Source organism: Eptatretus burgeri, chromosome 13 (assembly GCF_056783735.1).
Source record: "Eptatretus burgeri isolate ZD-2024b chromosome 13, Ebu_testis_v1, whole genome shotgun sequence".
Lineage (NCBI taxonomy): Eukaryota > Metazoa > Chordata > Myxini > Myxiniformes > Myxinidae > Eptatretus > Eptatretus burgeri.
In genome coordinates, this window is record NC_140973.1 from 25,782,857 (window position 1) to 25,806,371 (window position 23,515).

A 23,515-nucleotide genomic window follows, 5' to 3' on the forward strand; every position below is an offset into this window, starting at 1 on the left:
GACAGACCTGAGCCTCGCCCTGGTGGAGGAGTTGCTCTCTTCATCAAAGACTCTATTCCTCACTCTCCATGCACTGCCCTCACTCCCCCACACCCCCAGGAATACCTCTGGCTACGGCTTCCCCTCAACTCCCACCTCATGTTTATATGTGTACTGTGCCGTCCACCTAACAGTGATGACTCTATCTACACCTCACTATTTGAAAACATGGACCAACTTCTATCTTCTCATCCAAACTCTCTTTTCCTCATGTGTGGCGACTTCAATTGTCATCATGCCAGTTGGCTAGGTGTGGGTACCTCTCTCACCTGTCATGGCACCTCAGCAAAAGCTTTCTGTGACTCATTGGGACTGACTCAATCGGTCAACTTCCCGACCCGGATCTCAACCAATAGTACTCCGTCTCTTCTGGATCTGATTTTGACAAATTTCCCTGACAATATCTGCTGCTCTTCCTCCGCTCAAATCGGTTCTTCTGACCATGTCCTTGTCAAAGTGGACATCTCTCTGGCTGTTATCAGAGAACCACCTCACCGCCATCGAGTCTGGCATTTCACTCAAGCCGACTGGCAGGGTCTCCAAGCAGCCCTCAAACTTATAGACTGGTCTCCTATCTCTACTTTCTCCAACATCAACTCTTCCTGGGAATTCTTTCAAAGAAACTTGCTCTCCCTCATGCACAGATTTATCCCCTCTCGTGTTCAGTTGTCCTACCCTTCCTCCCGCCCTTGATTCACTGAAGCTTGTGGCGAGGCAGTTGTCCTGAAACAACTTGCCTTTGCCTCATGGAAAGCAAACCCAACTGAGGGTAATCTCAGTTCCTTCCATAAAGCTCGGAACAAGTGTGTATCTACCCTCAGGAGAGCCAGAAAACAACATCTTTCTAATCTCAAGTCTGAACTCTCAAACCTCTCTCCCTCCTCAAAATCCTGGTGGCGTCTAATCAAATCTGTTTCTGGTGTATGTTCCCCCCTCCATCCCCTCCCTTACCTCAAATGGCTGCACTGCTGATACCGCACGTGAAAAAGCTGAATGCCTAAACTCGGTGTTTGCAGATAAATCTTGTGTCCAAAACCCATCACTTTCTCCACCCACCTTACCCAGTCGCACCCAATTGTCCCTGGACTCTGTGTCCTTTTCTCCTGACAAGGTGGAGAGCTTGCTGTCAAACCTCGACTCAGATTGTGTAACCGGTCCAGACGGCATCAGCCCATGTGTCCTCAAAGCCTGCTCTTCTGCTCTTGCTCACCCTCTCTCTGTTCTATTCACCCTATCATTTGCTCAAGGCCATCTGCCATCTGCTTGGAAATCAGCAAACATCACTGCCCTGCACAAAGAATGTGCAAAAACAGATCCCTGCAACTACAGACCAATCAGCCTTCTCCCAATCATCAGCAAGGTTATGGAATCCATCATCGCTTCAGACATGAAATCCTTCCTCTTCTCCAATGGCTTGATTTCTGATCATCAATTTGGTTTCAGACCAGGTCACTCTACCCTGGATATGCTGCTTCTGCTCTCCCAACAATGGATGGAGGCCCTCAATGCCAGACAGGAAATCCAAGCCGTATCCCTGGATACATCACGTGCGTTTGGCACGGTCTGGCACCCTGCCCTGCTCACCAAACTCTCTTCCTATGGTATCCAAGGCCATCTCCACTCATGGCTCACAGACTTCCTCTCCTGTCGCAGTCAACGTGTGGCCCTAAATGGAGTTCTTTCATCCCCTCTTCCTGTCCAGGCTGGAGTTCCTCAAGGTAGTGTTCTGGGCTCTGTTCTTTTTCTGGTTTTCATCAATGATCTCTCCGACTCTCTGGAAAATCCTCTATATCTCTTTGCTTATGACTCCACCCTTTGCCGTACCATCAGTCATCCCTCAGACCGGCAAGCAGCAGCTTCTTCGCTCACTGCTGATCTGGATAAAATCACAAACTGGTCCAACACGTGGAACATGTCTTTCAATCCGGACAAATCTCACTCTCACTATGTCTCTCCGAAAGGACCGTTTAGAACCCCCCCCCATCCACTTTCTAAACAATCATCTGGAAGAAGTCCTTTCATTCAAGCTTCTTGGTCTCACTATCTGCCACGACCTTTCCTAGGAAAGCCACATTTCAAACCTCGCCTCCAAAGCCAGTCGCCGACTGGGAATCCTCCATCGTGCAAGGTCCTTCCTCGGCCCACCTGAGCTCCTGACCACTTTCAAAGCTTTTGTCCACAGCCTGATGGAGTACTGCTCTCCCCTCTGGGCTGGTGCTCCTGCCTCCCATCTTTCTCGGCTTCAAGCTGTGGAATCCAAGGCATTTCGGATCATCGGCATCTCCCACAATGAGGCTGAGTCTTTGGGCCTCTCACTCAATCACCGCAGGTTGGTCGGTGGTCTTTCTGTCTTCTTCCGTCTCCTCTCCAGCCTGGCCCCCCTGCTCTCTCTGTGATTTGACCCCACCACATTTCCGCAGGGCGCTCAAGGTCCGCCAACAACCCCCTTCTGGTAAAACTACCAAAATCACGAATCACTGCTCACCTTCACTCTTTCATCCCTCTTTTTTCCCGCCTTTGGAATAAACTCCCTCACTCTATTCATTCCCATTCTTCCCTCCAGGCCTTCAAAACAGCTGTTCACCACCACCTCTTATCATCCCCCATCTAAATCCTCGATCTTTTCTACCCCGATAATCCACCCAAGCCCACCTCCTTCAAATTCCCTGCTTTCCTTCCTGAAAGTCCCTGTAATGTCCATCTTCTATTCCCCCATGTTCCCCATCCCATCCATTTCCCTTCTACAGATCTCCAAATGTCTCTGTTCCCCACTGTTTTGTCTTTCCCACTCCCTCCCCTCCTCTCTCATGCCCCCCTTGATGTGCATTGTGTGTTAGCTCTCATACGAGCCTCAACAAGGTATACAAAAAAAATGGGATTGAAAAGAGTGCGGGAGTTTATTCCAAGAAAAAATAGGAATGAAAGAGTGAAGGTGAGCAGTGATTTTGGTAGTTTTACCAGAAGAGGGTTGCTGGTGGACCTTGAGCGCCCTGTGGAAATATGGGGGGGGAGACATATCGCAGACAAAGCAGGGGGGGCGAGACCGGAGAGGAGACGGCAGAAGACAGAAAGACCACCGACCTGTCTGTGGTGAGAGAGTGAGAGGCCCAAAGTCTCAGCCTCACCGAAGGAGATACCAATGATCCTAAATGCCTTGGTTTCCACAGCGTGAAGCCGAGAAAGGTGAGAGGCAGGAGCACCAGCCCGGAGGGAGAGCAGTACTCCATCAGGCTGTGGACAAAAGCTTTGGATGTGGTCAGGAGCTCAGGTGGACCGAGGAAAGACTTTGCACGATGGAGGATTCCCAGTCGGGACTGGCTTTGGAGGCCAGGTTGGAAATGTTGCTTTCCCAGGAAAGATCATGGCAAATCGTGAGACCCAGAAACATGAATGAAAGGACTTCTTCCAGAGGATTGTTGAGAAAGTAGATGGGGGGGGTGGGTTCCTAACGGTCCTTTCGGAGAGACATCATGAGAGTGCGAGATTTGTCTGGATTGAAAGACATGTTCCACGTCTTGGATCAGTTTGTGAATTTATCCAGATCTGCAGAGGGTGAAGAAGCCGCTGCTTACCGATCTGAGGGATAACAGATGGTACAGCTGAGGGTGGAGTCATCAGCAAAGAGATAAAGAGGATTTTCCAGAGTCGGAGAGATCATTGATGAAAACTAGAAAAAGAACAGGGCCCAGAACGCTGCCTTGAGGAACTCCAGCCAGGACAGGAAGAGGGGATGAGAGAACTCCACTTTGGGCCACATGTTGACTGTGACTGGTTTGGAAGTCTGTGAGCCATGAGTGGAGATGGCCTTGGATACCATGGCCATAGAGTTTGGTGAGCAGGGCAGGGTGCCAGACCGTGTCAAAAGCATGTGATCAAAAAAAGTATTTCACGCAAAAAGAAGATTGTGGAACAATTAAGCCCACTCGGTTTGAAGTTATTAGTTCAATAAAACTTGTCCTGAACATGCTGTGTCGATATACATAATATAATGTTCATTGCAGTTGTGTGAAAAATTGAGTTTAATATCATGTTACTGACTTTAAAACTTACAGGGACAGGGATTCTTAAAAGTTCTTCACTTGCTTCACACCTTTTTCTCCAATGCATACAAGTGCAAAGTGTTTGATGACTGCTCCTGAGTATATTTAGTACCGAGTCTTATATTGCAATCGGTTGGCAGGATAGCTCAGAGGTTTCATACTCGCCTTTGAGCTATCCATTGTTGGTTAGATTCCCGACGTCACAAAATAACTGTCAACTTCGTGTTTGCCAGGTAGTATGTTGCATTGGCGCCATCAGTCGGATGCACTGTTAAGTTGGGAACTTGCTGTTCAGAATTTGCTGCTCGTGGATGATAAAGATTGCCATCAATGTATTCTTCACAAAGAATAGATCATTGTGTGTCAGCAACCTGAACAAATTTCTGGCCTGACTACTGCTTTTGACCTCAATAAAAACACACACACACACACACACACACACACACACACACACACACACACACACACACACACACACACACACACACACACACACACACACACACACACACACACACAATAAAATCCTTTCCATGAAAACGAATTCACAGTACACATCTGTCCTCGTGCAGACCACTAAACAGATGTTACGAACATTGAATAGGCATGAGGACGTACATCACATATGGTTGTAATATGGATTTGTAATTCCAGGTTTGACATTCGATGAAGGTTCAGACAGGAATTTGTAATTTGTTCCATGGTGCTGGCAATAGCTCGCCTACTCTTTTGCAAGTGACACCATAGGATCTTTAACGTCCATCAACTGTCAGCAGACAGAACGTCCAGTTTAACGTCCATCCGAGAGACGGCACACACATTGATGAATCACCCTGCCTGTGAAACACTGGGTTGACAGTTTATACAGTGGGGAGAACAAGTATTTGATACACCGTTGATTTTGCAGGTTTTCCCACTTACAAAGCACGTAGAGGTCTGTAATTTTTATCATAGGTACACTTCAACTGTGAAAGACGGAATCTAAAACAAAAATCCTGAAAATCACATTGTATGATTTTAAAATATTTAATTTGCATTTTATTGCATGAAATAAGTATTTGATACATCAGAAAAACAGAACTTAATATTTGGTACAGAAACCTTTGTTTGCAATTACAGAGATCAGACGTTTCCTATAGTTCTTAACCAGGTTTGCACAGACTGCAGCAGGGATTTTGACCCACTCCTCCATACAGATCATCTCCAGATCCTTCAGGTTTCGGGGCTGTCGCTGGGCAACACAGACTTTCAGCTCCCTCCAAAGATTTTCTCTTGGGTTCAGGTCTGGAGACCAGCAAGGTCACTCCAGGACCTTGAGATGCTTCTTACAGAGCCACTCCTTAGTTGCCCTGGCTGTGTGTTTCAGGTCGTTGTCATGCTGGAAGACCCAGCCACGCCCCATCTTCAATGCTCTTGTTGAGGGAAGGAGGTTGTTGGAAAAGATCCCGCGATACATGGCCCCAACCATCCTCCCCTCAATACGGTGCAGTTGTCCTGTCCCCTTTGCAGAAAAGCATCTCCAAAGAATGATGTTTCCACCTCCATGCTTCACGGTTGGGATGGTGTTCTTGGGGTTGTACTCATCCTTCTTCTTCCTCCAAACACGGCGAGTGGAGTTTGAACCAAAAAGCTCTGTTTTGGTCTCATCATACCACATGACCTTCTCCCATTCCTCCTCTGGATCATCCAGATGGTCATTGGCAAACTTCAGACGGGCCTGGACATGTGCTGGCTTGAGCAGAGGGACCTTGCGTGCGCTGCAGGATCTTAATCCATGACTGCGTAGTGTGTTACTTATGGTTTTCTTTGATACTGTGGTCCCAGCTCTCTTCAGGTCATTGACCAGGTCCTGCTATGTAGTTCTGGGCTGATCCCTCACCTTTCTCATGATCATTGAGGCTCCACGAGGTGAGATCTTGCATGGAGCCCCAGACCGAGGGAGATTGACTGTTATCTTGAACTTCTTCCATTTTCTAATAATTGTGCCAACAGTTGTTGCATTCTCACCAAGCTGCTTGCCTATTGTCCTGTCGCCCATCCCAGCCTTGTGCAAGTCTACAATTTTGTCCCTGATGTCCTAAGACAACTCTCTGGTCTTGCCCATTGTGGAGAGGTTGGAGTCTGATTGATTGAGTGTGGACAGCTGTCTTTTATGCAGATAACGAGTTCAAACAGGTGCAGTTAATACAGGTAATGAGTGGAGAATGGGAGGGCTTCTTAAAGACAAAACTAACAAATCTGTGAGAGCCGGAATTCTTCCTGGTTGGAAGGTGATCAAATACTTATTTCATGCAATAAAATGCAAATTAATTATTTAAAAATCATACAATGTGATTTTCAGGATTTTTCTTTTAGATTCTGTCTTTCACAGTTGAATTGTACCTATGATAAAAATTACAGACCTATACGTGCTTTGTAAGTGAGAAAACCTGCAAAATCGGCAGTGTATCAAATACTTGTTCTCCCCACTGTAGCTGTCAGGATTTGAACCCAGGCTAGACAGCTAAAGGTGAGTATGCATATCTTTAGGCCATTCTGTCAACCCGTGGTTGTAACGTGACATTTTACTCCTTTTAATATACAGCTCAGCTTCTGGAAGAGTAAGGACACAGACGGTAAATGCCAACAAACTCACAAAAAAGAGAGACCACCGACCTACCTGCGATGTGACAGCAACAGATCTTGTACTTCGGAATCATCATGAGAAATGATGAAAGTGTGATTCCATATATTCTGGAAGAGACGGATATGATGATGGGGCACCAGCTCATAGCAAAGAGTATCACTCCAATGATCTCGAGACAAAGGCCTTTGGAGGCCAGAGTTCTTGCTTTCCAAGGACGAAGAGGAAACAACAGAGCTGCGGCTGGCTTTGGAGTCGAACTTTGCTACATGGTCAGCACAGGAGAGATGAAAGCTGATGATGAGGGCTGGAAGTCAAGTAAACCTCTTCCCGTGGCTGACCATGGAAATAGTTGTGTTCGTTTAACGATCCTTCTGGAGCAACATGCTGAGACTGAGGTGGAGTTATCTGCAAAAAGGAATGGGGTTTTCTTCAGCAAGAATGGGCTCAGGGTAATGTCTTGAGGTACTCTGGCCTCCAATGGGAGAGAAGAGAGGAGAGGGTTCCATTGACAGCAACACGTTGACTGCATGAGTGGAGGAAGTCAGAAAGCTAGATTATGGAGGCGGTCTTGCAGGCCGCAGGCAGTAAGCTTGACAAGTTGTGCAGGATGCCAGTGTCGAATGCCCAAGATTGTTGTGCAAAAGTCTTGGGCACATTCAGGAGTTACAATTTATGGATGTTATGAGAATCAAATATTTACTCAAAGGCTTCATGAGTGTTTTCTTCTATGAAAACAATGTTGATATTAAGACAGCTTAGTTTGTTTGAGAAGAGACCAACTTTGTCATTCCACCGCACTAAAGCAGAGTCATCTGAACTGGATTTGGCATGTTTTATTGTTGTGTCATTCGTCTAAATGTTGCTGTTTAATCCCATGCAATATTTCATGTTAATTCGTTCGTCGTTTTGTGCTATTCATTTCGTATTGTCACGGCACGAGAGGCCTTCCCTCGGATAGAAAGTGTATCTTCCTTCTATCCTGGGCATATTCCAGGGTATCTTGCCTCTATTTCCCCACCCCCTCTCCTGTTCCTTTTTGTCCTGTTGCGTCATGATCCGTTCAGTGTACTAGTCGTAGCTCTTCCATGAGCCTCGACTTTGTATACAACACATAAACTCAAAGGAAACTAGAACGGCATTCAGTAGAGCGCATACCTCTGACAGGCTGAACGGTTTATGTTTTGTATACCACCGATAGGCTGGATCTGCATCCGGCCCTGAACCAAAATCAAATCGGTTTGTTCTTGTCACCTAACCAACTCATCCCCCAAGTTTCACCATAAGCCTGGTGTTGGTTTAGTGGTTAGGGTGGCTGGCATTGGGATCTTCGGGTCCTGTATTAAATCCTGTTGGGAACAGAATTAACACCAGGTGGGGTTGACTCAGCCTGTCATCCTTCCAAGGTCGGCGAACTGAGTACCAGTATACTGGGCCGGTGTATACCCCGGTTAAAATAAGTGTACCATATCCCGGTGTTGTAAGAGGCGACCAGGGTTGCGTCAGGAAGGGCATCCGGCGTAAAACATGTGCCAAATCACTATGTGGATCATACGGATGATCCACTGTGGCGACCCCGAACGGGAGCAACCGAAAGAAGAAGAAGTGTTCCAAAAAGACCTGGACAACTTTGGTTGTTAATATATTTAGTACCACAAATAATCCAAATATAACCTTTGTTTTATGTGATATAGAAATTAATAAAGTTTTCTTCATTCTCATGTCTGCTGGTTTAATGTAAAAGAAAATCGCTCGAGCTTTGAGCCGTTCTAAATGAAAAATTTCCAGGCCACTGGATTGGCTGAGACGGACTAACCGCCTGGCCCCCACAATCACCTGACATAACCCCCCTTGATTGTTTTTCTGTGGGGATTTGTCAAAGATGCTGTCTACAACACCAAAGTGGCAACCTGCAGGATCGTCGTTCTCGGATCACAGCCGCATGTGCACTGGTGGACACAAACATACTGAGTCGAACATGGCAAGAACCCGTGTACCACCTTGATGTCCTGCTCAAGACAAACGGAGCTCACATTGAAGTGTATTGTATTGACGGTGTGCACAAAAACTGTATGAGTTTCAGTGTTATATAAACCCAAGGGTATCGCTGTATCGTTTGTAGTTCTAAATACATTAACAACCAAAGTTTTCCAGGTCTTTTTGGAACACCCTGTATATCCTTTTTGACCCTACCTCTCAACGGTGAAGAATCACTTAAAAGATTCTCATATTCGGATCTTCACCAAAATCGAATCAATTCGTTCTTGTCACACACCCAACCTATCCATCAAATCAGTCCGTAACTGTTTGAGATATCCTGTTGAAAGACAGACAGGGGAGAAAACATAACCTCTATCGACCTTCGGTGGCAGAGGTAACTATACATGAGCAGCCAACATGAAGTGTTGCACCTAATCCATCTCATTAATATACCAATCAAATCCAATTGATGATTCATTGGCAGGTGTTCCTCTCGGCACATCCACAAAGCTAAAAGGCCACATTTAGTACCGCAGGATACAGATCTTTCAGGATTAACTGTTAGAGTAAAACAAAATTGCTATAATTTCAGTCGAAGATTGCCATATAATTGTGCGTCTGCTTAAAGAAGGAAAACCATTTGGTGAAATAGCTTGCATCAATCGATTTCTCCAGGTGTGGTATCCGAAGCACAATGAACAAGTGCAGAGAAACATCATGTCTAATACAGGACTTTTCAAATTATGTAAATGCCCCAGAATGTTCAGCGCACATGTGCAGGAACCCCTAAAAACGGCGGTGTTTGCCGTTTTTAGGGGTTCCGGCAGTAAAAACAACAACGGCGGTTAAAAAAAAAAACCAGTACCTGAGAAAGGGGTGTGTTTGCATACCAAAAGAGTTGGAGAATCATCTCAGCTCAATGGAAGGGAAGCTACTGCAAACTCCCAACAAGCACTGAGTAGCGATCCATCGGGGGCTACCCAAACCCCTTCTGGATCGCTACCAGTGAATAGGCTTTGAACCATGTGGGAATGACTCCTGTTAACATGGCAGGCTTGGTGATTTATTGAAAGAGAGTGTTGTGCATTATTACCAAGCAATGGTAAACAACTCTGACAAAGGACAGCGTCGCACTGTGAAAATACACAAAGCTTGTGTATCTGTATTGGGTGTTTCTGAACACATATTTGCATTCTAATTGTACATACTTTATGTACGTACTCACATTGTAATACTTTATAGATGTACTCACATTCGAATTGTACATACTTTATAGATGTACTCGCATTCTAATTGTAATACTTTAAGGACATACCCACATTCTAATTGTACGTACTCACATTCTAACTGTAATACTTTATGGACATACCCACATTCTAATTGTACATACTTTATAGACATACCCACCTTCTAATTGTACATACTTTATAGACGTACTCACATTGTAATTGTACATACTTTATAGATGTACTCACATTCTAATTGTAATACTTTATAGATGTACTCACATTGCAATTGTACATACTTTATAGATGTACTCACATTCTAATTGTAATACTTTATAGATGTACTCACATTCTAATTGTATATACTTTATAGACGTACTCACATTCTAATTGTAATACTTTATAGATGTACTCACATTCTAATTGTAATACTTTGAAGACATAGCCACCTTCTAATTGTACATACTTTATAGACGTACTCGCATTCTAATTGTACATACATTATAGACATGCCCACATTCTAATTGTACATACTTTATAGACGTACTCACATTGTAATTGTAATACTTTATAGATGTACTGATTGTCCCCACATTCTAATTGTAATACTTTATGGATGTACTGATTGTACCCACATTCTAATTGTATGTACTCACATTCTAATTGTACATACTTTATAGACACACTCACATTCTAATTGTAATACTTTATAGATATACTCACATTCTAATTGTATATAGTTTATAGACGTACTCACATTCTAATTGTAATACTTTATAGATATACTCACATTCTAATTGTAATACTTTATAGATATACTCACATTCTAATTGTAATACTTTATAGATATACTCACATTCTAATTGTAATACTTTATAGATATACTCACATTCTAATTGTATATAGTTTATAGACGTACTCACATTCTAATTGTAATACTTTATAGATGTACTCACATTCTAATTGTAATACTTTGAAGACATAGCCACCTTCTAATTGTACATACTTTATAGACGTACATACATTATAGACATACCCACATTCTAATTGTAATACTTTATAGATGTACTGATTGTCCTCACATTCTAATTGTAATACTTTATGGATGTACTGATTGTACCCACATTCTAATTGTACGTACTCACATTCTAATTGTACATACTTTATAGACACACTCACATTCTAATTGTAAAACTTTATAGATGTACTCACATTCTAATTGTACATACTTTATAGACACACTCACATTCTAATTGTAATACTTTGAAGACATAGCCACCTTCTAATTGTACATACTTTATAGACGTACTCACATTCTAATTGTACATACTTTATAGACGTACATACATTATAGACATACCCACATTCTAATTGTACATACTTTATAGACGTACCCACATTCTAATTGTACATACTTTATAGACGTACTCACATTCTAATTGTAATACTTTATAGATGTACTGATTGTACCCACATTCTAATTGTACATACTTTATAGACACACTCACATTCTAATTGAACATACTTTATAGACGTACTCACATTCTAATTGTACATACTTTATAGACGTACTCAAATTCTAATTGTAATACTTAATAGATGTACTCAGTTTTAAAAAGAGAATGTGAAAGACTGGTTACCACAAGGGGGGGTCCGTAGCTTACATTGTGACAAAGAGACAAATGACAAAAAGACAGACAGAGAGACAAACGGACCCAAATGCAATAAATACCCTCTCCTTTGGTGAGGATAATAACTTCATATAAAAAAACAAAAAAATTAAGCACTTGGTGATGCTTTTCCCGTACTTTAAAAACAATTATGAGGGGATCAGACAGACTGGAAGGGAAAGGATAGTTCACAGAGGGTCATCACAGACTGGTTGATGACCTGTTTTCCACCAAATGACTTCTCGTCTTTCTCCCTTCGCCCTCTCATTCCTCTATCCCTCCACAGGCATTCCAGTTTACACGTTTTTACCGTAACCCTCATTGTGTGACATCCCCCAATTCCAAGCTCACGACTCCTCTCCACTTCTCTTCTTTCCCCTCTTTTTCTCTCACTCGTGAACTGCATTCCTCCGTATGCATCATCACACTCTTCCTCTCATGGCTGCAAGTTGGCAGCATGCAATCATCTCCACTCATGCTCCTTCTATACTTGTGATCTTCTTTCTTAACCCCCTTTAACGCTCCACTCACTCTCCATATTTTCTTGCGTAGCGGTTAGTGTGGCTGGCTTGGGATCCTAGGGTCCTGAGTTGAAGCCCTATCGTACCGTTGAATTCACACCAGGTGGGGTTGACTCAGCCTGTCATCCTTCTGAGGTCGGTGAAATGAGCACCAGTGTACTGGTAATCGGGGCACTGCATCAGTGGCATTGCAGTGCCCCTAACCAATGATGCAACCAGCAGGTTCAAGGCTGCACGCGAGAGGTGTGTGTGTATCCACTTGCAGGTTGCAATGTTTCCTTTCCTTTCCTCTCCTCTCCTGTTTGGTCGTCTCCTTGCTTGTCGAGTCCACGTTATCTCACTGCCCAGCTCTCAGTGGGTTGCCTTCTACACTCTATCACCTCACTCTTCCATGAGCCGAGATTTTGAATCAAAAAAAAAAAATTCCTATCTGAAAGAAACATGAACACAAACCAGATACTTGTGTTGTTTATTTGGGTGAACAAGGTTCAGTCTTAACCTATGGATAATTTTAAACAAAACGTGCTTGTGTGATCATCATGAACTTTGAAACGTATTTGTTAACCACTTCATAAATCCAAATGTACACAAAGTATCAATTTGCAGAAAATCTTCAGAAGAACCCTGCAACATATCATTTGCCACAATTTCTTCTTTTACCGAATCCGTTTGTATCCTTCCAGATGCTCTGCAAATGTTCTTGACACTGAAATGGGGAAATAAAAATGCCAGTCAATGATGATGATGTATACTAAAAAAATGCCATCAATACCAATTCATGATGCTGAAGCTCACAAAAGAAGCCAAACGTTTTCTACCGTTTCTGCAAAAGGTGTTCTGTGTTCATTTTTATAAGAGTGGTGCACCTTATGTACAGAGGATAGCCCGAGAGATCTATATGCCTATTTTCAAACAAGCGGTGTTTGTAAAAGTTAAGAAGTTCCTTCTTTTCTTCATCAATTTTATATTCATATTTCTTACAACTTGATGACATAAGGGACCAATTTAGGAACATGATAAGTCCCAAGGCAACACCTTGAAGGAAACCAGCCTCCAAGCAAACAGCAGTAAGCCATTCAGAGCAACGCAATGCTGACGAGCGTGGTGAAAAGCACCTGTTAGTTAGGGAGAGGACCCTGGCTCCTCTTGACAGGAGGTTTCGTGAACTTGGATGAGTACCAGATGGTATGGAATGTTTGAGAGGTATCTAGTGAGGCTGACACTTTTTTTTTTTGTTTAGTGTCCACCCATTGCTGTTAGCACAAAGAGGATATCAAAGGTGAAGTGTCCAGGAGTGAATAGAAAAGAAGAACAGAACACTATGTCAGCAGCAATTATTAACTTCATGACCTTACTTCGATTTAAAAAACAGCCTCTTATTAAGAGGATTCGGGTTGCCCCCCCCCCCCCGCCCTTAGTGTGTACAAGGGTGATAGTTGCATATGTATTCTCCATGAGGATGGGAGGTGGCCCAGCGAGAAAGGGCCTATTAAAGAGGGCAGAAGAAAGGAGGCTGCAGTTCAGGAGGGTGATAGTTGAGAACTTCGGCAATGACGTCATCGGATCCCAAAGCTGAAGTGACGTCAAGTTTCGGCAAAAAATGTTTTGAAACCATCTCAAATAAAAAGGTAAAAGATATCTGTGATGTTCGCTTTGACTATGAACTAATGTGTTCGGTTTTTTTAAATTTACAATATCGAGGCTCGTATTTGAGCGAACACACAGAACGTAGGGGCAGGAGAGAGAAGCACAAAACAGTGGGTAACAGAGACATTAGGAGATCTGTGGCAGGAAGAGGGATGGGGTGGGGGACACGGGGTAAATAAGATGGACACTACAGGGACTTCCAGGTCCTTACACTACAGGGACTTTCAGGAAGAAAAGCAGGGAATTTGAAGGAGGTGGGTTTGGGGTGGATTAACGGGAGTAGAAAAGATTGAGGTTTTGGATGAGAGAAGGTAAGAGATGGTGGTGAACAACTGTAAAGAAGAGAGTGTGGAAATTTTTTCCAACGGCGGGGAAAAAAGACGAATGAAAGAGTGAAGGTGAGCAGTGATTCTTGATTTTGGTAGATTTATCAGAAGGGGGTTGCTGGCGGACCTTGAGCACCCTGCGGAAATATGGGGGGGGGGCAGATAGCAGACGGGGAGGGGGGGAGGGGGCAACCAAGAGAGGAGATGGTAGAAGACAGAAAAACCACAGACATGCCTGTAGTCTTTAACAAGTTGGGAGATGGCTGTGTGGATTTTTTTTTTTTTTTGTATACCTTGGTTGAGGCTCGTATGAGAGCTAACACACAACTCACAGCAAGGAGGCATGAGACAAGAGGGGCGGGAGTGGAAGGGACAAAACATTGGGGAACAGACACAGTTGAACTGTGGAAGGGAGAGGGATGGGGATGGGACGGGGAACATGGCGAGGAGGAGATGGACATTACAGGGACTTTCAGGAAGGAAAGCAGGAGAATTGAAGGAAGTGGGCTTGGGTGGATTATCGGGGGTAGAAAAGATCGAGGATTTGGATGGGGGAAGATAAGAGGTGGTGGTGAACAGCTGTTTTGAAAGCCTGGAAGGTAGAATGGGAAAGAATAGAGTGAGGAAGTTTATTCCAAAGGCGGGAAAAAAGAGGAATGAAAGAGTGAAGATGAGCAGTGATTCGTGATTTTGGTAGTTTTACCAGAAGGGGGTTGTTGGCGGACCTTGAGCGCCCTGTGGAAATGTGGTTGGGACAAATCGCAGAGAGAGCAGGGGGGGCAAGGCTGGAGAGGAGTCGGTAGAAGACAGAAAGACCACCGACCAACCTGCGGTGATTGAGTGAGAGGCCCAAAGACTCAGCTTCATCGCGGGAGATGCCGATGATCTTAAAAGCCCTGGTTTCGACAGCGTGAAGTCGAGAAAGGTGGGAGGCAGGAGCACCAGCCCAGAGGGGAGAGCAGTACTCCATCAGGCTACGGACAAAAGCTTTGTAAGTGGTCAGGAGCTCAAGAGGGCCGAGGAAGGACTTTGCACGACGGAGGATTCCCAGTCGGCGACTGGCTTTTGAGGCAAGGTTGGAAATGTGACTTTCCCAGGAAAGGTCATGGCAGATAGTGAGACCCAGAAGCTTGAAAGAAAAGACTTCTTCCAGAGGATTGTTGAGAAAGTGGATGGGGGGGTTTGTAAACGGTCCTTTCGAAGAGACATAGTGAGAGTGTGAGATTTGTCTGGATTGAAAGACATGTTCCACGTGTTGGACCAGTTTGTGATTTTATCCAGATCTGCAGTGAGCGAAGAAGCTGCTGCTTGCCGGTCTGAGGGATGACAGATGGTACGGCAGAGGGTGGAGTCATCGGCAAAGAGAAATAGAGGATTTTCCAGAGAGTCCGAGAGATCGTTGATGAAAACCAGAAAAAGAACAGGGCCCAGAACGCTACCTTGAGGAACTCCAGCCTGCACAGGAAGAGGGGATGAAAGAACTCCATTTAGGGCCACACGTTGACTGCGACAGGAGAGGAAGTCTGCGAGCCATGAGTGGAGGATTGTCACTCGATGGCAATAACGCCAGCAACAGCTATTATATCGTGAGCATAATCATAGTTTTGAAGAAACCTGCTTTTGACTCAATAAAAAACAAGCAAAAGGCAACTTCATTAAGTCAAATGCAAATCCGAGTATCAAAAATAGCATGCAGACAATGAAACTACATCCTCAGATTTACTTGGCTGTGGAAAATCTTCAGGATGACTCCCCACATACTCCTTTGCATCTCGTGCCAATGTGGCATTGATGAAGTCTTCCCGCTTTGACAGGTGATACCCAGACACATATCCAGCCGTAAAGAGCAGCAACTGTTTGTGAATACCTAAAACAGCACAGGCAAGAATGACAATTGTAAAAGGGCAAGTACTCTTTTGACAACAATGAAAAGAACTATGAAACTGCCTTTGTACAGTTGCATGCTCAGGGGTTGCAACCACCCACGTGTAGCAGTCGGATGACCGCACCCAAAATATGGTAGCCACACCCAAGTGGCTTGAATGCTGAGTGTTTGGAGTAAAACGAGCCGGTTAATTAAATACTAGTAAATTAGGATGACCAAGTATCCATGAAAATCAACATTAGGCCCGAGAATACAAGGTCAGGTCAGATCAGGTCAGGTCTGGAAGCATGCACCGAAGCAGCGCGTTGCTGCATCCACTTTCCGCCGATACTCCAAGGGCCTCCGTCTGGCCCTCCCCCAGGCAGATGCATGGCCCATCCCCATCTCCTTGAGATGTTGAACAATCTGCTGCAACCATGAGGCACATGGTCGGCCCATTGGCCTCCCCCACTCGTGAGGCTCCCTCGCTGAGAGAATCTGGTGAGCAGGATCAGCCTCAGGAAAACGAGCCACATGTCCATACAGCCACAGCTGACACTCACGGACTATGCAGGTAACAAATCTCATTTGAGTCTCAGCAACCGCTCGTTGGATACAAAGTCCGACCAGCGATAGCCAAGTATTCTCCAGAGACCTCTTACCAAAGGAATTAAGTCTCTGTCTGAGATACCTGGTCAGAGTATAAGTCTCGCATCAGTCGAGCAAGACTGGAAGCACCAAAGACCTGAATACTCAGACTTTCGTCATCCTGCACAGGTACCGGCAGCACCACACCCCATGATCCAGTGAGTCTATGACTCCCAGGCCCGACCCAGACAGGATACAGACAGGATAGCAGCATCCAAGATGTCATTGAAAGCCTGGACCTCACTTTTGACCCAGGAAACCCGTAATCCCAGCGGCTCCGACTCCTCATTCAGCACCTCGAGGGCTCCCAAAAGGATATCCAGAGTCTCCGCAAAGATGACTGCATCATCTGAGAAATCAATGTCAGAGATCTTGACATTCCCAAACGATGCACCGCAACTTGATCTCTCTGACATCCTCCCTAAAATCCAGTCCATACAAGTACTGAAAAGTGTGGGGGCAAGTACACACCCCTGACAAACTCCAGTAACAACTGGAAATAAGTCAGAGATGGTATCACCACATCTCACAGCACTTTCAGTACCAGAGTGTAGTTGAGACATCAGATTGATCAGTTATGGTGTAACTCCACAAAGACCATGAATCCTGCAGAGGGCATCCCGATTCACTGCATCAAACTCTTTACAGAGATCAACATAGGCTGCAAGCAGCCCCTGCCAAAACTCTCGTCTGCGTTCGGTGAGGACACGAAGAGCAAGGATACGGTCAATCGTTGACCTCTTTGGTGTTAAGCCTGACTACTCTGGACGCTGGTGCTCAAGCAGATGGTGGCGAACCCTATCAAGAATTATCCGAGCAATGACTTTGCCTGGCACTGCGTACACCCCAAGTACAACCACAATGATTCAATGCATTTCATCCCACAAACAAACAGACATGCATGCTTCAACATGACTTTTCATGACTCCACAACACAGATAATTGCCGTGTTTTAAAATGATTTGTTTAACTTCCAGAAGTTTGATTTATTTTGTTGCGATAACATTCAGTTTTCAAGTTATTCTGTCCAGTGGTGCAGAAGCGGGTGTGATAAATCACGGACTACTTATCTTATGATAATTCCCCACTTTCACATAAAAGTACAAGCCCAAGTTGAAGGTGGCCATCCTAACTTAGTATAACGTTCCCACGTATACCCATAGTACAACGAGCACTTTTAAACTTATTTAGTATCGCAGTTTACATTTATGTACAGAATTTGCGTCCCCACCCAACGCTCCTCCAACTCTTTCTTCTGTTTTTTTTTTAAACATGTAAAACATACCCGGGCACACCCCAAGTACAACCACCAACTTTCAACTCATTCCGTCCAGCGGTTTAGGAGTGCAGAGAAGACACCAAGACACAGACGAATCATTGGGGATGGTCATGTAATCATTTAATTTAGTCAAAGTTGAACTTGATCCATGATTCTTCAGTCTATTGATAACTGTTGTTCCTATCCTTCGCGTGTACGTTGGTTGTGGTTGGCCGTTGGGTTGTACTCTAGAGGGTAATCCTCCCAGCATTTTTCCAGGTTGGATTTAAACTGATTTATGGTCGTACTTTCGACCATTGCACTGGGGAGACGATTCCAACGTGTCATCGTCCTCCAGCTGAAGGAGTTTTTCCTCGTCTGTTTTTGTCTGCAGCTGCTCTTGAAGAGTTTGAGTTGGTGTCCTCGTGTATGGATGCATGGCGGTCTGCTGAAAAAAAAAAAAACAATAATCCTCTGGCATGTTATCAAACTGCCTTATAATCTCAAATATTTGCAGCATATTAGCAAGTTTCCTCCCTCCTGTACCTAGTACCTCAAAAAGCTGATGGGATTGTCTTGCTAGACTCTTGAGGTACACACACCCATCTCTATGCTGTCTAACCTGGGTTTGAATCCCGACCCGGCTATAAACTGTCATCTCGGTGTTTCACAGGCTGGGTGATTCATCAATGCGTGTGCCCGTCCCTCGGATGGACGTTAAATGGGTGTCCCGTCTGCGAGCATTAGTTGGTGGACGTTAAAGATCCCAAGGTTGCCTTCGCAAAGAGTAGGCGAGCTATCGCCGGCACTCTAAACAAATTCCAAATTCTTGCCATAACCAGCAGAAGGCAATGCATCAGCGGAACATTCGCACACTCAGCCAATGCTGCTACCCCACAGCCTTATGCTGCATACCAATGAAGAAGAAGAAGTACTTTAGAGATGGGATATTCAAGGCTTTCAGTCTCTTTGGATAGCTTAGGTTCTTCACGTCACGGACGAGTTTTGTTGCTATTCTTTGAACTTTTTTCCAAAGCTTCGTCATCTTTCCTAAGAAGCGACTCCGGTTTAGGTCTCACTCGTGTTGTCGAGAGAAGTGCGAAGGTTTTCCTGTCCAGATGTGTGAAAGTATATTTTTGATCACACCAAGTGTAAAGTTAGCCTTTGATGTCCTTCCTGTATGCAGACTGATTTTCAGTCATACCCAAGTCACACCCAAGTTGTTTTCCTTTTGTGCTGGTTTTATGCTGGCGTCGTCATGTTTTTACCTCTACTACTGAAAGTGAAGGTTATATTTTTCACCCCACTCTGTCTGTCTGTCTGTCTGTCTGTCTGTCTGTCTGTCTGTGTATGCAGGATATCTCAAAAAGTTGTGGACGGATCCGGATGAAATTTGGAGGGCAGGTTGTGTGTTTGAAAATGACGAAGATCTGAATCTGCATCCGACGACTAGAAATTTTAAAGTGATTCTTCACCATTGAAAGATAGGGCTAAACTAATACATAGCACGATATCTCAAAAAAAGTTATTGACGGATTCGGACGAAATTTTGTGAACACGTTCGGTGTGTGACAAGACGAACCGATTCGATTTTGGTGAATATCTCGATCTGGATCCGACTACGAGAATGTTTTAAAGCCATTCTTCACCATTGAGAGATGGGGCTAAAAATGATATATAGCAAAATATCTCAAAAAGTTGTGGACGGATTTGGACGAAACTTGGTGGACAGGTTCGGTGCGTGGCAAGGACGAATCGATTCGATTTTGGTGAAGATCCGGATCCGAGATTTATTCAATTTGTAAAGTGATTCTTCACCATTGAGAGATCGAGCCAAAAACTATCCACCAGTATATATATATATATATATATATATATGATATTTCAAAAATTTATTGGGTCCGATATGTTCTCGTGGATCAGGCACTATGTGGCGGATGTATGCGCTCCAGTGTGACCGACCACTCCTTGGCTTTATTCACAAGATCTTGGCTATTCGTTGTTCACCTTGGCGTCTTGGTTTTCTCAAGGTTTTCTATTATCATCGCTTTTCCAAAAACTTGTGAATTCTTGGCTTTTTTCATTGGCTCACCTTGGTTCTACCGAGTGCCCTTCTCGTTTGTTGATTTAATGGTTAACATTTCAATTATTCTTTCCTTAATGCAATACTTAACACTTCGATTGGTTGAATTGGAAAGGGAGTTGCCATAATTCTAACCATTCGAACAGGGAGTCCACTTCTTTCTGCAATTTTTCAATGCCAACATCATTGTAGACTGCAGCAAATGCCTTTGTGTCATCACCAAAGAAGGCAACAGACGAGTTGAGAGTCAGGTTGGCCATTTATAAATATGAGAAAAAGGATGGGACCCTGCACCTATCCCTGTGGTATTCTGCTGGTCACCTTGTCCAAGGTGAACATTCCCATTCTATTCTGACCATCTGGAATCTGTCCACCAAGGGTACACATATATATGTACTGTATGTACTGTATATATGTATATATATATATATATATATATATATATATATATATATATATATATATATATATATATGTATGTATATGCTTACTAATATCGTATAAACAAACGTTCCTGGAGCTTGGGTTGCTCAAGACACTGCCAATAACAATAAAGACTCTGTCCTAGATTTCATACAAAACCTATTCCTCAAGATTCGTGCCAAGATCAACAAAGCAACCCTAACCCTAACCCTAACAACCCTAAACCCTAACCCTAACAAATCTCATCACAATGCTTGGGTATGATTTAGAAACAGATAAGAATCAAACAGTGAAGAAAAAAAAAAGAAATCAAAACGATACATCGTGGTGCTTCATAATGCAAAAGAATCATCGTGCAGGATTCGTACCTGATTTAAACGCCGGCCTGCGGACGACAACGTTCTGTACGACTACAGCGCCCCAGAACACAACCCCCAGCCATAAACTGTTAAAGTTCAACAGATTTGGTGGATGTAAATCACGAGCCTCGTTTGACAACCAAACCATTTTGTTAACTATCGGACAATGTAATTCTTGCAATTTAATCCTGTTTCGACGATTCACTCCAAGGCACCACAGTCAGCGCACGATCGGAAAGTTATGAGCCAATGGGAAGCTCGATTACTACGCGTGAACCAATCACAGAGTTCGGTATTGGGACCGCTGGGTGGTGTTTTCGTCGTCCGACTCTTTTCCTTTATTTTGAAGGTGATGAGCTAAAGGTGAGGGATTCTAATAATATTTTACAGTCCTCGTTTGTTTTGACTTCGAGAAAGAAGCGTTTGCTGTGGAGATTTGTTTTACCGGAAATGTTACGTGTTGGTGATTTTTCGTCAGAGTATTTTCAAAATGCCAAAGAAAAAGACGGGCTCGCGAAAGAAAGCAGAAAGCAGAAAAGAACGACAGAAACTACAACGTTTGTATCGAGATCAAGTGGATGTAGCGAAGCATCCCTGCAATGTGATCATGGTTAGCGAATGAAATCGGCTGACGTTGTGTTTTCAGAGAAAGCTTTTAAAATATTTTTCGCCCCCCCCCCTCAACTCTTGCTCTCCCCTCAACTCCTTCCCCCCCCTCTTCTTCCCCCTTCTCCTCCTCCCCCTTCTCTTTCTCTCCTTTCTTCCCCCTTTCTCTCCTTTCTTCCCCCTTTCTCCCCTCCCTTCTCCTTTCTCCCCCCTTCTCCTTTCTCCCCCTTCTCCTTTCTCCCCCTCCTCCTTTTTCCCCACCCTTCTCCTTTTTCCCCACCCTTCTCCTTTTTCCCCACCCTTCTCCTTTTTCCCCACCCTTCTCCTTTTTCCCCACCCTTCTCCTTTTCCCCACCCTTCTCCTTTTTCCCCCACCCTTCTCCTTTTCCCCCACCCTTCTCCTTTTTCCCCCCACCCTTCTCCTTTTCCCCCCACCCTTCTCCTTTTCCCCCACCCTTCTCCTTTTCCCCCACCCTTCTCCTTTTCCCCCCCACCCTTCTCCTTTTCCCCCACCCTTCTCCTTTTCCCCCCACCCTTCTCCTTTTCCCCCACCCACCCTTCTCCTTTTCCCCCCACCCTTCTCCTTTTCCCCCACCCTTCTCCTTTTCCCCCACCCTTCTCCTTTCCCCCCCACCCTTCTCCTTTCCCCCCCACCCTTCTCCTTTTCCCCCCCACCCTTCTCCTTTTCCCCCCACCCTTCTCCTTTTCCCCCCCCACCCTTCTCCTTTTCCCCCCCCACCCTTCTCCTTTTCCCCCCACCCTTCTCCTTTTCCCCCCACCCTTCTCCTTTTCCCCCACCCTTCTCCTTTTCCCCCCACCCTTCTCCTTTTCCCCCCACCCTTCTCCTTTTCCCCCCACCCTTCTCCTTTTCTCCCCCCACCCTTCTCCTTTTCCCCCACCCTTCTCCTTTTCCCCCCACCCTTCTCCTTTTTCCCCCCACCCTTCTCCTTTTCCCCCCACCCTTCTCCTTTTCCCCCCACCCTTCTCCTTTTCCCCCCACCCTTCTCCTTTTCCCCCCACCCTTCTCCTTTTCCCCCCACCCTTCTCCTTTTCCCCCCACCCTTCTCCTTTTCCCCCACCCTTCTCCTTTTCCCCCCACCCTTCTCCTTTTCCCCCCACCCTTCTCCTTTTCCCCCACCCTTCTCCTTTTCCCCCCACCCTTCTCCTTTTCCCCCCCACCCTTCTCCTTTTCCCCCCCACCCTTCTCCTTTTCCCCCACCCTTCTCCTTTTCCCCCCACCCTTCTCCTTTTCCCCCCACCCTTCTCCTTTTCCCCCCCACCCTTCTCCTTTTCCCCCCACCCTTCTCCTTTTCCCCCCACCCTTCTCCTTTTCCCCCCACCCTTCTCCTTTTCCCCCACCCTTCTCCTTTTCCCCCCACCCTTCTCCTTTTCCCCCCACCCTTCTCCTTTTCCCCCACCCTTCTCCTTTTCCCCCACCCTTCTCCTTTTCCCCCCACCCTTCTCCTTTTCCCCCCACCCTTCTCCTTTTCCCCCCACCCTTCTCCTTTCTCCCCACCCTTCTCCTTTCTCCCCACCCCTTCATCACCCCTCCTTCCCCACCCCTTAACTCTTCTCCCCTAACTCTTTCCCCCTTCTATTTTCCCCTTCCTTAATTCCCTTCAACTAACTATTTCCCCGTCCCCATTAATTATTTCCCCCTTTAACACCCATCCTTCCCCCTGAACACCCCACCCCCTTTACCCAATTTAACACCCTTTCCCCCTTTAACACCCCTCCTCCCCCTTTCCCCCATTTGACACCCCTCCTCCCCTTTTCCCCCATTTGACACCCCTCCTCCCCCTTTCCCCCATTTGACACCCCTCCTCCCCCTTTCCACCTTTACAGCACAAAGGCGACTGTGCTACTTTTCAATTGTCATGCGGATTATATATTTATTTATGTATATACTGTACTGTGTATATATATATATATATATATATATAAATATATTGTTACGGTTCTCGGAACCGTATGCATACGACATACAGGTGTCCCAAGTCAGTTATTCCATTAGTATACGTGCAGATAGATTCCTTCCTTGTGTGTAGTGGGAAGACATGGGGGGGGTGCGTTGTGAAGGGCTTTTAGTTAGGATTATGAATCATTTTTCCCCTTTTATTTTATTTCCCCTTTTATTTGAACCACGGTACCTTCATCTCGCTTGTTACCCTCGTTTCGCTGGCCACAGCGTGACGAGCGCCT

The 23,515-nt window shown here is 45.0% G+C and overlaps 2 protein-coding genes across 3 annotated transcripts in view; one reads left to right on the forward strand and one right to left on the reverse strand.

Moving 5' to 3' along the window:
* Positions 1-12,551: 12,551 nt before the first annotated feature.
* On the reverse strand, positions 12,552-20,954 carry NDUFC2 (NADH:ubiquinone oxidoreductase subunit C2). The gene is made up of 3 exons (XM_085851777.1): positions 20,717-20,954; positions 15,796-15,939; positions 12,552-12,805 (listed from the first exon to the last, which is right to left on the reverse strand). Exons 1-3 carry the CDS (start codon positions 20,853-20,855, stop codon positions 12,756-12,758), a joined length of 333 nt encoding a protein of 110 aa, XP_085707903.1. The 5' UTR covers positions 20,856-20,954; the 3' UTR covers positions 12,552-12,755.
* The window catches only part of NOAZFP (nucleolar atypical zinc finger), a 46,156-nt gene continuing 43,579 nt past the window's right edge, over positions 20,939-23,515 (forward strand). Inside the window, exons 1-2 of one of the 2 annotated variants that reach the window (XM_085851775.1) lie at positions 20,939-21,070; positions 21,186-21,317. In XM_085851775.1, the coding sequence (XP_085707901.1) occupies positions 20,957-21,070; positions 21,186-21,317 (246 nt within the window). In that variant the 5' untranslated portion in view covers positions 20,939-20,956. The remainder of the gene's footprint in view (positions 21,071-21,185; positions 21,318-23,515) is intronic. The other variant, XM_085851776.1, reaches the window with a different exon arrangement.

Bases quoted from the DNA above. Each gene is read 5' to 3' on its own strand.
- NDUFC2 (XM_085851777.1), bottom strand. From the start codon at position 20,855: ATGGTTTGGTTGTCAAACGAGGCTCGTGATTTACATCCACCAAATCTG. The intron at 15,940-20,716 runs GTACGAATCCTG...GTGCTGTTTTAG, and splicing joins CAGGCCGGCGTTTAAATCAG to GTATTCACAAACAGTTGCTG. The intron at 12,806-15,795 runs GTAAATCTGAGG...TCCCCATTTCAG, and splicing joins TGAAGATTTTCCACAGCCAA to TGTCAAGAACATTTGCAGAG.